The sequence below is a fragment of the Lepidochelys kempii genome, chromosome 10, assembly GCF_965140285.1.
Source record: "Lepidochelys kempii isolate rLepKem1 chromosome 10, rLepKem1.hap1, whole genome shotgun sequence".
NCBI classification, from domain to species: Eukaryota; Metazoa; Chordata; order Testudines; family Cheloniidae; genus Lepidochelys; species Lepidochelys kempii.
Genome location: NC_136389.1, coordinates 29,106,011 through 29,119,335, shown reverse-complemented (window position 1 = coordinate 29,119,335; position 13,325 = coordinate 29,106,011). Strand labels below are relative to the sequence as shown.

The window sequence follows — 13,325 nt, the reverse complement described above, 5'->3', positions numbered from 1 at the left end:
GCCAAACTTAGGGAGCGATCAGGGACTCAATTTCCTCTTTCCCCCCTCCTGCCCAAAGAAGGAAGCCCAAATAACTGTTTTCTCAGTTCTTATTTTTTAAATGTTTTGATGTTTGTTGTAATCTCTTTAAAGACCATTTAGTAGTGTCTATGTCAGTAGGGGGTAAAAGCAGATTTGAAGTGAGTTCCTGTATTTCCCAAGTCTTTGTTTATTTTATGGAATGATTTTGCCAGTACTCTTCAAACTTTTTGTGCAGGAAGTTTGTAATATTTTTATGCCCCACAAGATTTGTAATGTCCCAAAAAGACACACTCAGAATTGCCAACTCTTGTGATATTATTGAAAGTCTGGTGATATTTGGTGTTTTACCTAAATCCCTATCTCCTGGAGTCACATTATTAGGATCTCACTTTTCATTAAAAAAGCAATTTTAACAGGTGGGCCGGACAGCCTAGTAGTTAGAGTGCATGGCTTCCAGCCCCTTGCTTGGTTGTATGGCCTCAGTCTTTAAGGCTGGGTCCCAGCCTACGGCGCTGTGTTTGTCAATCCCTGAGTGGTGGCAACCCTCCTGGCAGGGAGTCTAAACCCGTTGCCCTGAGCTGCTTCCTACCAGAGTCTGTCCAGTTTGGGCCATAGCCCCTCTAGTCCAATCAGTTGGGCAGCCTGCTTCCAACAGGGTCCTGTCCTGCTTCCAATAGGATCCTTGAGTGGCTCTGAGTCACGGTCCCAGGCTCCTTCAGCCAGGGCAGTCACAAGTTGGTGAAGCCAAGTCCCACAACGTCCCAGAGCTTTGCCCACTCAGTTGCCTCCAGTGCCAGAGGCTCTTAGGTCTCCTCCAGTTTCCCATGGCTGGGGAGACAATGCTTCCTCCCAGGTGGCTGCCTTGGCAGGCAGGTTAATGATTCTTCCTTTCAGTTAGAGATGTGGCTAGCTCCAGCCCCTTCACCAGTCAGCACCGAACTGAGCCAGGCTCCTCACATTTCTCCCTGCTCCAGGCCTGACATTGACTGCAGGTATAATAGGGCAGGGCAAGCTGGGCCCAAAGATTCTCTTTAAACCATGCTGTGCTGGCTGGCAGCAACTCTGCTTCATCACAGCAATTGTATAAATCCTCATGTTTGTGGAGAAAACTTGAAAATTTAAACCCCAAAAGCTCAACAGCCAGAAGCAAAATCATTAGAAAATTGTTTTTAAATCTAATTTCATGATTTCCTCAGTACATAAATGTGGAACAAAGAAATCAGTTTCCATAAACTGAATTTGGCAATAAAAAGCATGCAAGGTAACAGATTTAAAATCAGATAACATTCTTATCCTGTGAAAGTGCTACTGGGATATGCAATGTCCTCAGATAATCAGAACATTGATTTTGTCTCATCTGAAAGACAGCACCTCCAGTGCCAGCCTCTATCAACAGTCTTCTCTCTAATTTATGTCAAAGATATGTCTACACTGGAGCTGGAGATGTGATTTCCATTTTGCATATATGTAAATGAATTAGCTTTGATCAAGCTCGTGTGCTAAAAATAGTAGTGTAGCTGTGGCAGGCTGGCAGTGGGATGGATTAGCCAAAGTGAGTACTATCCTGTCGAAGACTCTAGGTACATACTTGACAGCTAGGCCATTCTGCAGTCCAACAGGGTGGGTATACTGCTATTTTTAGCATGCTAAGGCAATCAAAGCCAGCATGTATACATTTGCCCAAGCTGGAAATTACATCTCCAGCTCTAGTGTCTGTGAAATTTACAACTCTTTATTTCACCTGTTTTCCATTTAGTCAAAGTTCACGATTTTTTAAATATGTATGAAATGTCTGCCTTTATGAACACTTAGGTGCCAGTTTTATAGTTAGTTTACTACATTCAAGCAACAACCAGTGGTTTAAGGTCTATGACTTTTGACTTCCTACACATCTGTCAAAGTGGGGTAGTTCAGCTACAGAGAGATGTTCTTGATGATATCCTCATGCTGGATAATTTCCCGGGCCATCTCATGTAAATGCAAAGTTGGTCAGGTTTGTTAATGAATCTTTGTTTGTTCCTTTTTCTGGCTGGCTTAATTTACATAGGTGATTTTGGCTTTTTTTAAACTGGAATTTATTTTAAAGGATGTGACGGTCTGGAATTTTCAGATATGCTTATTTGTCAGTATTATGCTGAAAATTCTCCTTCTGCAAAGTATAAACATGCCCTAGTTTCTTTTGGGTTTAGCCCGGGGGAGGGGGAGGGGTTTGCTATAAAAAGATCTCTTGAAAAGTTTTCACAACTAGCATTAATTCTAAGGTTAGTTAGGCCAATTGTGACCATTGTTCTTTTTTTAAAAATTGAGGATTCAGAGTTTAAGAATTCTTCATCAAAGTTTAATAAATCCTATTGGCCAAAATATTCTTATATTTGCTTAATTTGGCAAATTAAAAACAACAAACATACCATGAAATTTATAATCTATACTTGTAACACTGGTTAATGTTGGCGGGGGTGGGGGAATCTAAGTCTTTAGCTTTTGAAATCCATTTTAGCACATTAAAGTTTTGAGCTATGGCTCAGTTGAGGGGAAATAAAAGTGAGTCTCTAGTTAAGTAGGTGCAATGATTGATGACCCATCTAGCTCTGTCATTAATCAATACACTAGTAGAAACATGGCTGAGGTGACCAAACTACATGAGTGAACATTCCTGAAATTCAGCCCTTGTTGGGACCAGATAAGGATGAGGTCTGTGGCTGCTTTTCCTGTTCTAGTGAGAGGTGGGTGAAACCTAACTTCATCTCCACTGCCACGGTGTCACCTTTAGAATATAGTACGAAAGTCAGAGTAAAGTGGTTAACCATAAATCAGCTAGTCAGTAAAAAGGTTTTTCAGAACTACTTTCACGGGTATGTTGTGGAAGCATTTAAACACATACAAAAAGCAAATTTAGATTATTTCCTTTGTAATCATAACTTAAATTAATGTGAATTATTTAAGTACATTCCAGGCACCATATTTAAGTTCAAATAAGCATAATGCTCTAGATGAGTATTATCATATGGTTTTTGGTTGGTCGGTTGGTTTTTTTGGTAATTTTGTCAAAAATTTTTGGTAATTTTGTCAACTAAATTGTCAGGCATCATTTTATTGCAGTAGAAAGTCAACAGATTTTTTTCAATCCCGCTACTGTAATTAGTACTCTCCTGCAATTATAGTTAATAACAGTGAACTAGAGATAATGCAGGTAATTTCTTGTATAACGAAACTGAGAAAATGTAAGTAATATTCAATATACCACCAGTTTTATCATATTCTGTCTCCAAAATAGCTCCAACAACTCAAGTACATTTTGTTCAGCAGCATGAATGAAATAGCTGTGAATCACTATCAGAGGTATATTCTGTGCCTAGAGGCACCAGACAAGGGACTGCTCCAGGCAACTGAATGAGAAAGAAAAGTTTGAGAGTTTTGCATATCAGTTTTGGCACACAGGTGAATTCATATGTTAGCAAATCCTGTAGCACAGCAACTATCAGATATTAATTAAGGATAAAAAAAGCAGGTTCAGAAAGCCATTTTTTAAAATATTCAAACCTCTATGAACCAAATTCTTTTTTAAAAAGTTCCGTTTTCTTTAGACAAATAGTCCCCCATTCACACACCCTGTCAAACTTCTGTCTCAGTATCCTCCTCCATGCAAACCTTAATTAATATCTTACAAAAATCTATACTGAAGTAGCTGCAGGGCTGTCTCTCTTTGGATCTTGTTTCAATGGGACTACTCATGAGGTAAGCAATCAGTGTAAAAGTGGCATAATCTACCCTTGTCTGAATAAGAGCACAGAATCTCCCTATTGTGGTCAGGGATTGCACTTCTCACCAGCTTGCCCTCCTCTTTATGACGATCTTTTACGTACATAAAGTCTGTTCTCATATCTCCCCTCAGTCTTCTCTTCTCCACACTAAACAAACCCATTTTTTTCAATCTTTCCTCATTTTCAAGACCTTTAATAATTTGTTTTGCTCCCTGCTGGACTTTCTCCAGTTTCTCTGCATCTTTCCCCAAGCGTGGTGCCCAGAAGTGGACACAATACTCTAGCTGAAGCCTTATCAGTGCTGTGTAGAACAGAAGAATTACTTCTTATGTCTTGCTTACAACACTCCTGCTAATGCATCTGAGGATGTTGTTCACTTTTTTTTTGCAATAGTATTACTTTGTCAACTCATTTCTAGTTTGTGATCCTCTATAACCCCAAAATCCTTTTCTGCATTACTCCTTTCTATGCAGTCATTTCCCATTTTGTATTTGTGCAATTGGTTATTCCTTCCTAAGCATAGTACTTTGCATTTGCCCTTATTGAATTTCTTCAGTTTTGTCTAGATCATTTTGAATATTCCACTCTGGCTGCTGCCACCAAAGTTCAGTCATGCAGAACAGTATCATTCACATTTTTTGTTTGTTGTTTTGTAGAGCCCAAAAAACGGTGAGACATGGCTCATATCCATCAAAATTGTATTCCAATAAACTGATTTGCTAGCACACCTGTCATCTCCCCGTTGAGGGGGAAAGTTCTCAGGCTGCTTTGCTAGCATTAGCGGTGAGAGGGAAAAAACAACCAGACCAGACCTGTCTATTACATTGTCAGTGTCAATTCTGGTCTTTGTAAATTGTTTTTCCTCTTTTTCTATGGAGTTTGCCAGTTCTCAGAATCCTTTCTCACTAAACAGCCTGCAAATGCCTGAAGTACAGTAGATTGTTTTCTTAAATTTACAGTATGCTCCCCCCACTGCAAATACTCTTGCAACCTCTAAGTTTTACATCTGAAACCACTGAAATTAGAAAGTTATGACTGGGCATGGGGGAAAAAACACTCATTGAGTTGAAAAGGCCTTTGGTTTGGCGTGAACTGAATTTGAGCCCTTACTAAATGTGTTTGCAGCACATTTTGCACAATGATGATTCGTAAGTTTCTTGAAGAACACACCTAAGGAAGGCTGTGCTGCGTATGCATACATGGCTAACTTAGATAAGTAATGAAAAGTGTTAGCTAAAGTTCGAATGATTTAGGGAGGACTTAGGCACACTTTTAAAAGTGCACCCAGAGCTGGCAGAGCCCTTGGTTCATTCTCTGTCAGGTAAGTATGATGCAAAGAGCTCAGGGAGGAGAACTGTACATATTCTAAGATGTGCAGGAGGGAGTTCCAGTCTAAGGAACCTCTAAGAGCTTTGCTTTCCCAGTTCCAAGAATTTACAGAAGACAAATTATCTCATAAAGATTTCCTAAGGTACACAGAAAACTTCAGCTCTTTTAAGTGGCATAAATCGGAATATTACAGTGGTGTCCAGCCAAATGGTTAAATAATTTCTGGCAGGCAAAGAGTTTGAGTCCTAGAGCATGCAATGTCTCTGTATGTTTTGTTTTGGTCTTGGTTCTTTTTCTACCTTTATTCTTTTAAAAGAGCATTTTAAGGACTTTTGTTCAAAAATGATGTTAAGTGAAAATTCCAGCTTCTTGTTTAAGCACTCAGATGTTAACGAACTGCCATGTTTCAGGTTGCATGTGCAGTTTTAATTCTGCACTTTGTTTGTAGTATGATATTCGTTTTAAATACAGGATCATGTAGTCATGATTTGGCTGGCTGCAGTAAATAACATAACTCCCAGTTTATGCTGGCTAATGGAAATTTCCACATGCACACTCTCATTCATGTACCTACAGATGATCTTTCCTTCAGTGTTAAAATCCCATGAAGTTCAGATGCATTAAACATGGATTGCTCCTGCACCACTGTATCTACATTTCCCTCTGTATTTGTGGTATTCCCTATATTTCGAATGGAAAATTACACAGTGAATTTAACTATTATGGGTGGCAAATGTCCAGTTTATAAGGAGGGTCTGCTGTAGCTCATGTAAACAAGTCCCTTTATTCTGGAGCCTGAATTCCTACATTGCTTCTACCAAAAACGATGAATTAATTACAGCTTACTTAAGAAACTCATATAGCAGCATGTGGCTTTGTATCCCAAAAGCAGTGTCAGTTGATTAGGACAGGAAACCCTCACCTAAGCTGTGAATCCTCCTAATGAAGTCACTGCATCCTTAAATAAGACATAACAGAGCAGGGACACAGCAAGACAGAGCAGAAGAATTTAATACCTCATGAAAATAATAAGGGATAACAATAAAGTACTGCAAGTGAGACAATCTGCAAAGGAACACACCAGCCTTCAACAGTGAGATCAAGGAGCTATAAGAGACATGTCTACAATGCGATCCTCATTTTTCATCTAGCTATACCAATTAGCTCATCAGGTGCCAAAGTAGCTGCTACTAGTTCTCAGAAGTCAGCAGCTGTTACAAAATCAGTTTAAGAAAAAAAGAGCTTCTTCACACTGACAATTTAGTTAAAGGAAGAATTTTTTAAATATAATAAGAATTCAGGCCCATAGTGTCAGGGTTTTTCAAGCAGCTGCTCTAAAAGGGTGATACCTTTTATTTTATATAGCTCATATTATCCAATTGTTTTGTGAACAAAGACTAAAGTTTATTTGCAGTATCGAATAAAATATTATTGTGAAGCTCTGGGCTTGGAATGCACCTCTCTCTTAGGCCCCAATTCACAAAAGCTTCTTTGCTCAGGACAGCATTAAAGATTGACCTTGGTATCTTTATCCTGACTGAGCTTCGTAACCAGTCTCGATTCTTGCCTTTGACTCCAGCTCAACAGTCACCACTGGCTCAGCTTCCTAAGCCCCAGCCATTACAGTGAAAGTGTCCTACAAAAAGCATGCTGTTTTTCAGTAGCTGTCCATAATCCCACTCTTCTGTCTTCAGTCTCTTGCACTTTGCAAATATAAAATAAGTACATGCTGCCCTGAGCTCACATTCTGATAGTCAAACTCAAAAATGCAAAGGGAAAGGGGGAAGGTGGCGAAGTGGTAACTGATCACATTAGGAAAGGTACCGTTTTGCAAAAGATTTTTTGTTTCATATAAAGATAATCACAATTACTCTCAATGTAGCCATAATCAGCTGGTTAGTTTCCTGTATGTTGTTAGATCTGTAATATTAGTGGCAGCTATGATTTATGATTGTTAATTAAACATTAGTTTGAAGAACGTTGAATTATTTAAACAGAACGCCTCCATTTCTGCCATATGATATGCAGTGCCATGTATATTATTATGGATTCTGGTGCTTCAGGTATGAGTCAATTTTTAATTATGTTATCATAGATACCTTCTAGGGCAGTAGAGTTAATTTGTGAGAGATGTTGCATTGTATTCAGCCTAGGAGGCTGTATTCCTGTCATGCATGGGTATTTCTCAGAACAGTTGTTTCACACTCAGAAATCTTCATCCTTGCCCCCGCTTTGAAAGTTATGCTTGATCATCTTTTTTGGTCACATACACCTTACTACAAGCAGAGGGATGCTTCCAGACTTCGGTGGTCCCTTCCCCCACACACACTACCGTCCCAAAAGCTAAGCAAAAGTGGTGTCATTGAAAAAGAAAAAGGGATTTATTAACTCAAACAGAAAGACACTTTTATTATTTTCATGCAGAAAGCATTATAGTCAGGTACTGGTATTACATTATTCAGAAGACTATTTTCCATAATTAACACATCAAAACTGTTTTCATCATAGTATTACTTCCTTCAGGACACTTGAAAACAATAAGCAAGAATCAGTCCTTGAGCTTTTTTCTTTTAAAATTTCTTTTGAAAAGACATCTCTTACAAAGAATATCAAACAACTCTTTATATTCATTGCAGAATCTGCTAAATCTTTCATCCATATTATTGCAAAATAGCCACAGATTGTTAATGTATTAATATTAATTAGCTGTGCAATGTCAGGCTACTGTGTTTTATTTTAATGTGTTAAATTCTCCTTCCACTTATGCCAGTGCAACCCCATTTGACTACATTTCACTGCCCAGGCTTAGAAGGGAAGAAAGAATTTGGTCCTCCGATCTCAAAAAACTGTCTTGCAGTTTATGTCTAGAGTATGATTCAAATTTAAATGTGATGCATGTTAATATAATGAGTCTGACTCTCACATTAAGGCCACTTTACATCACTCTGGCTGTGTAAAGTTGCCTTAAAATTGGAGTAAATTATATGTGTGCCAACTTTAAGTCCTCTTTACATGTCTAGAATGGTGTAAAGTAGCCTTAATGTAAATGAGAATTATGTCTAATGTGTGGATTGAAACTTATGGAAGTGTGTATACTTCATCAATAAACTCTGAATAGCCAGGGGACTGGTTGATTCTAGGCTATAGTAATGGGCTACATATCTTTCTACTTCTAGACTTCTAAGTGTAGTCAAGTTACTGATCGGTGGTGGCAAAATGTCATTGCTGTGGCATGGCTGTTGAATGGTCTATGGTGAAGTGAGTTGTTTGCATCAGTGCAGTTCCTAGTGATCTACCATGACAATTGGCACGAATTTGGCAATCACAGCAGAGAGGCTGAGATTTGAATGGCCCTGAAAAGTCAATCCTTCTGTCTCACCATTAGAGATGACCATAGGAATGTATTGTACAAAAGCCATTGTACTGCTGGAGCCTATGTATAACCTGTTATATGCACGATCTGCCACCTTGTATGACCACTAATGTTGTTTTAAAAAAAAAATAAATCAAAAAAGGAGGGGGGGGGGAAATGAACCTTTTGAATGTATGTAGTGGAATGAGTTCCTAATGTACTTATCTTCATTTCTGTCTAGAAACGTGTCTCATAGATGGTGAAGGTCTAGAATTTCTTCCCTAATTTCATTTGTGTGCTGCTTCTAAATGGGGAATATTAATTTATTTTTAATGTAAATCCCTTTCACCTTCTAATCAGGATGAGAGGTAAACAGTTACATCACCATGTTCAATGAAAGAAAGCTCTCTCTACTGTCCATCCCCTCAAGCCATAACAAACAATTGATGTCAGTTATTTTAAAAGGCAATTAATCCCATTATTGGTTTGCTGAATCAATACTAATGTATTTTTCCTATAATTTTCAGGTATTGACAACAATGGCTGTCAGCAAAGTTGAGGTAGGAAATTCTCTTTTATGCTAGTGGTATGTAGGTGAATGTGTCTTTTTAAAATAAAACTGACTATGGATCGCAATAGGTACATGCTGCTGGATTGTAGATACAAGTTGTATTGTTGGACTTTGTGTTGGTTTGGATTTTGGGTGAAGGAGTTATGAGGTTGCATAGTTTTGGGTCAGACATACTGCTTCAGAATGTTTAACTAGCTGGTCCTCTTCCGTCTCTATAATCTGCGTTCTGTTCCTGTCCTTGCAGTTGTCCTGGCAGTATTATAACTTAACCTCCTTCCAGGAAAGTATTTATAGTTATGGGGCTTCCTCTGGATACTAGTACAGCATTGTAACAATAGTCTCTAAAGCACAGTGACCAACACCCTTTATTACTTTCTATCCACTGCCTCTGTATTATGCTGCTAGCCTTTTCCTGCTCCAACCACTTTTTCCTGTGTTTCACGTGGCAAGGGAACTGAGTCAGCTCTATATTTCATTTGAATGGGTGGCATCCCCTTCTTCCCAAAGTCCAAATCCAGCTCACCTCACTCATGAGTAGTACACTTGTGTGAGACAAGCTGCCTTTGACCTGGGATCCTTGATGTTTGAATGCAACAGGACACAAGAGTTGAGTTTAGTTAAATAAAGAAGTGAGCTGTAGCTCACGAAAGCTCATGCTCAAATAAATTGGTTAGTCCCTAAGGTGCCACAAGTACTCCTTTTCTTTTTGCGAATACAGACTAACACGGCTGTTACTCTGAAACCTAGTTAAATAATGGAATTTCAATGGTGTTACATTTTGCTACTGTTCACAGAATGCTTGTTGCAGACATTACTGTATAAATAGAGCCAGATGCTTTTCACTGTCATAGTTTAGTCTGACTTTTCTTGATATTTTTCCCACTGATTTCCCAGCTTCTCCATTCATGGGTAGATGACATTGGACTACTATACTCATTGTGGCAGGAATAGAGTCAAATGGAAAGTGCTTAAATTCCTAGCAACCTACATGTCAAATTAAAATCTGCACTAAAATTTAAAGTTTTATTATTATACTACCTAGCTTTACTCTTAAGGGGATACATTACTAAGTTCACTATTCACTGCTTCTAAATCAATATGGTTATATATGGAGGATTAGAAAGTCTAATTTGGGTTGGAGAGAAGTGTGCACATTTTTGGTAAAATACTTTTTGAGCTTCAACTTTTTGCTTCATGAATTCATGAAAATGTTCTTCCAATTATATCTAAAACTCCTAGCTATGGAAATAGCATCTTCAGCTTCAGATTTAAAAATTGATATTGTTCTGTTTTAGAATCTAAAGCTACATTCATAAGAACACTGACTTACCAAGGATTTCAGAGGGGTGTTTGTTTTTAAATTCCAGATAGAATACCAGTTATCCACCCAAGGACATGAAAGCCCCAGAAGTCCCATTCTGGGGCTTTCAAGTCTTACTTTCAATGAATCAGTACTTTTGATAGTCTCTTTTATGTATACATTCAGGAGTTAAGCTGAGAGAAATTGTACATTGATTTTGTTGATCAGATATGCAATCTGAAGAGCTACATTGCAAGCACATTCAACTCATTAATGTTGCATGGATTTTATTGGATAAAATAATTACGAAACCCAGTTAGCAGCCATATAACAATTATGAGATAGTTGTTGCTCAAAGTGTTAACACAGTGGTTAATAAACATCCTTCAACAAAAAGAAAAGGAGTACTTGTGTCACCTTAGAGACTAACCAATTTATTTGAGCATAAGCTTTCGTGAGCTACAGCTCACTTCATCGATGTTATCAATTACAGTGTAATTCATGCATCCGATGAAGTGAGCCATAGCTCACGAAAGCTTATGCTCAAATAAATTGGTTAGTCTCTAAGGTGCCACAAGTACTCCTTTTCTTTTTGCGAATACAGACTAACACGGCTGTTACTCTGAATCCTTCAACAGTATTCTTACATTTAAAGTTTTACAGCGAATGGAGTATAATTTGGATATTTAAATACAGTGCACTCCCGTTTATATGAATGGTCTGGGCGACATCTGAAAGCTTTAGATACCAGGTATATGGATAAAGGGAAATGGTATTTTGAGCTGCAATTTGACATGGGGGACACACTGTGCATTCAGATAACTAGGATTTTTGGATAAAGGGAATTTGGATAACTGGAATACACTTTTCAGAGTAGCAGCCATGTTAGTCTGTATCTGCAAAAAGAAAAGGAGTACTCGTGACACCTTAGAGACTAACAAATTTATCTGAACATAGATAAGCTTTCATGAGCTACAGCTCACTTCATCGGATGCATGAATTACACTGTAATTGATAACTTATAAAAACCAACACTTCTTGACAAGTCACTTATATGTTATAGCTGTATTTACATATATTTCTGTATTGCTGTGGAATCTCAGTCACTGTGCTTTTAATAATCAACTGATATTTTTATTCAGTGCACAGTTACTGACTCATTCAAATGTAATGTCAAACTGGAAGCTCACAGAGTGTTTCTGTATGAAACTGGCCTTAGACTCACAGTAGGGAATTTGTGATGTTCCCGAAAGCTAATATTTAACTGTAACAAAATGTCTATGTGACTCCAAATGCTGCAGTCAGATAAATTTTTAATATGAACCTTTGGTAAATTAAATTGCATTATTAAAGAGAATAGATAAGCTGTATTAGTTAACTTAAAGAACAAGGACACAAGTTCACTTGCATGCTGTAAAAAGAATGATAGAATCCAAATCGTTCTTATTTAGCTTTAAAGTACTGTATTCGGGATAGATGCTGCTTGTCTTGCTCATCTGAATACTAATCTTTCAAGTGAGTAATGTGAGCAGGATTTGCCTGATGTTTAGTCATTAGTAAGGGGCTACAGTGATAGATAGATAAAAACAAACCCTCACTCTGTCTGGTTTACATTAACTTCTCTGAATTTTTTTTCTTTTTAAAAAAAATTGTCATTGTGCAAGCAATATTTTCAGTTTTGTTCCTTGAGCAAATGGTCTATTTTGTTGTTAATTTTGAAAATGTTCCCCATTATAATAATGACTCGATCTAGATTGTGTAAACTTCTATCATCAATACAGACTCCTGAGTTGCTCTTGTCAGTTTGGTTGGTTGGCACTTTGGTAACAGTTTCAAAACTTGTATCTTAAAGGGTTAGCACATTTGGCAGTTGCATTAAATAAAAACCTTTAAGAACAATTTTTGTGTGCTTCAGTTCATTAATAAACTAACCAAACAGGGCCCACTTATTATGGGAAAGTATAGCCACAATTTAGGAATCACTTCAGCCTCTATGTGCTAAAGTCCTATTGAAGACAAAGCATGCTTAAGTGTTTTTTGAATCAGGGCAAAAGTGTTTCTTATTGTGAGTAGTCCTATTGAATTCATTGGAACTACTCACAGATAATTACTACATCTATTAATAGTGTTACAAGATTGGGTCCATAACTTATGAAATGCATGCAGTAAAAAATGTGGGTGAAATCCTGGCACCGTTGAAGTCAATGGCAAATTTCACCTTTTGTGTTTATATAATAGGCTGTGTAGTATGCATAAGTGTTGTTATAGACACTTTGGTCCAGGATATTAGAGAGACAAGGTGGGTGAATTTATTGGACCAATGTCTGTTGGAGAGTTGGGTAAGTTTCTCAAACCTGTGTAAGGTCGAAAGCCTGTCTCTCTCACCAACAGAAGTTGGTCTAATAAAAGATATTACCCCATCCACCTCGTTTCTTTACTATGCATAATGTCATACAAAATTGTGATATTTTATTGATGGTAATTGGTTGAAGCACCTGTTTTTTATGTATGACAAATAGACACTTTGCTAAATTTGACAGTGTAGGTTTGTTCAATTTTGATTTGGATGCATATTAAGTTCACATTCTATTTTGCTTGTGAATGATGATTTGCTTTTTTGACTTAAATCTTATAAGCCCCGAAGAATGCTGAGGACCATAAAACAAGAATATCAGATTTTTTTGCCTTTTCACTAGGTTCATGCAATTATTAATTCAGTCTCCTTAATTCTTTGTTACTGTGTAATACTGTGTTTCCTTGGGTCCATTGTCTGTTCTTAAAAGCTGGAACTTAAACCTGTGCAAAGTGCTTTCATATTATTTTGCTTTCTAAAGGCTTAATTTATATGAATGTTTATTGGCTGCTGTTCTTGAAATGTGCATCCATGCAGACTTATGATTTGTTTAATCCTATTTTTTGCCACTGGTTATTTAGCTGTGTTCCTTTACTGGATTTTATAAGGATATGACATCCAGGAAAACCTAAAGGAAA

General features: G+C 37.6%; 1 protein-coding gene across 11 annotated transcripts in view; it reads left to right on the top strand.

Moving 5' to 3' along the window:
* Positions 1-13,325, top strand: part of RBFOX1 (RNA binding fox-1 homolog 1) — a 2,430,619-nt gene that overhangs the window by 697,863 nt on the left and 1,719,431 nt on the right. For all 11 annotated transcript variants that reach the window (XM_073362506.2, XM_073362502.2, XM_073362531.2 and 8 more), the window contains exon 3: positions 8,991-9,023. In XM_073362506.2, coding sequence (XP_073218607.2) covers positions 8,991-9,023 — 33 coding nt within the window. The remainder of the gene's footprint in view (positions 1-8,990; positions 9,024-13,325) is intronic.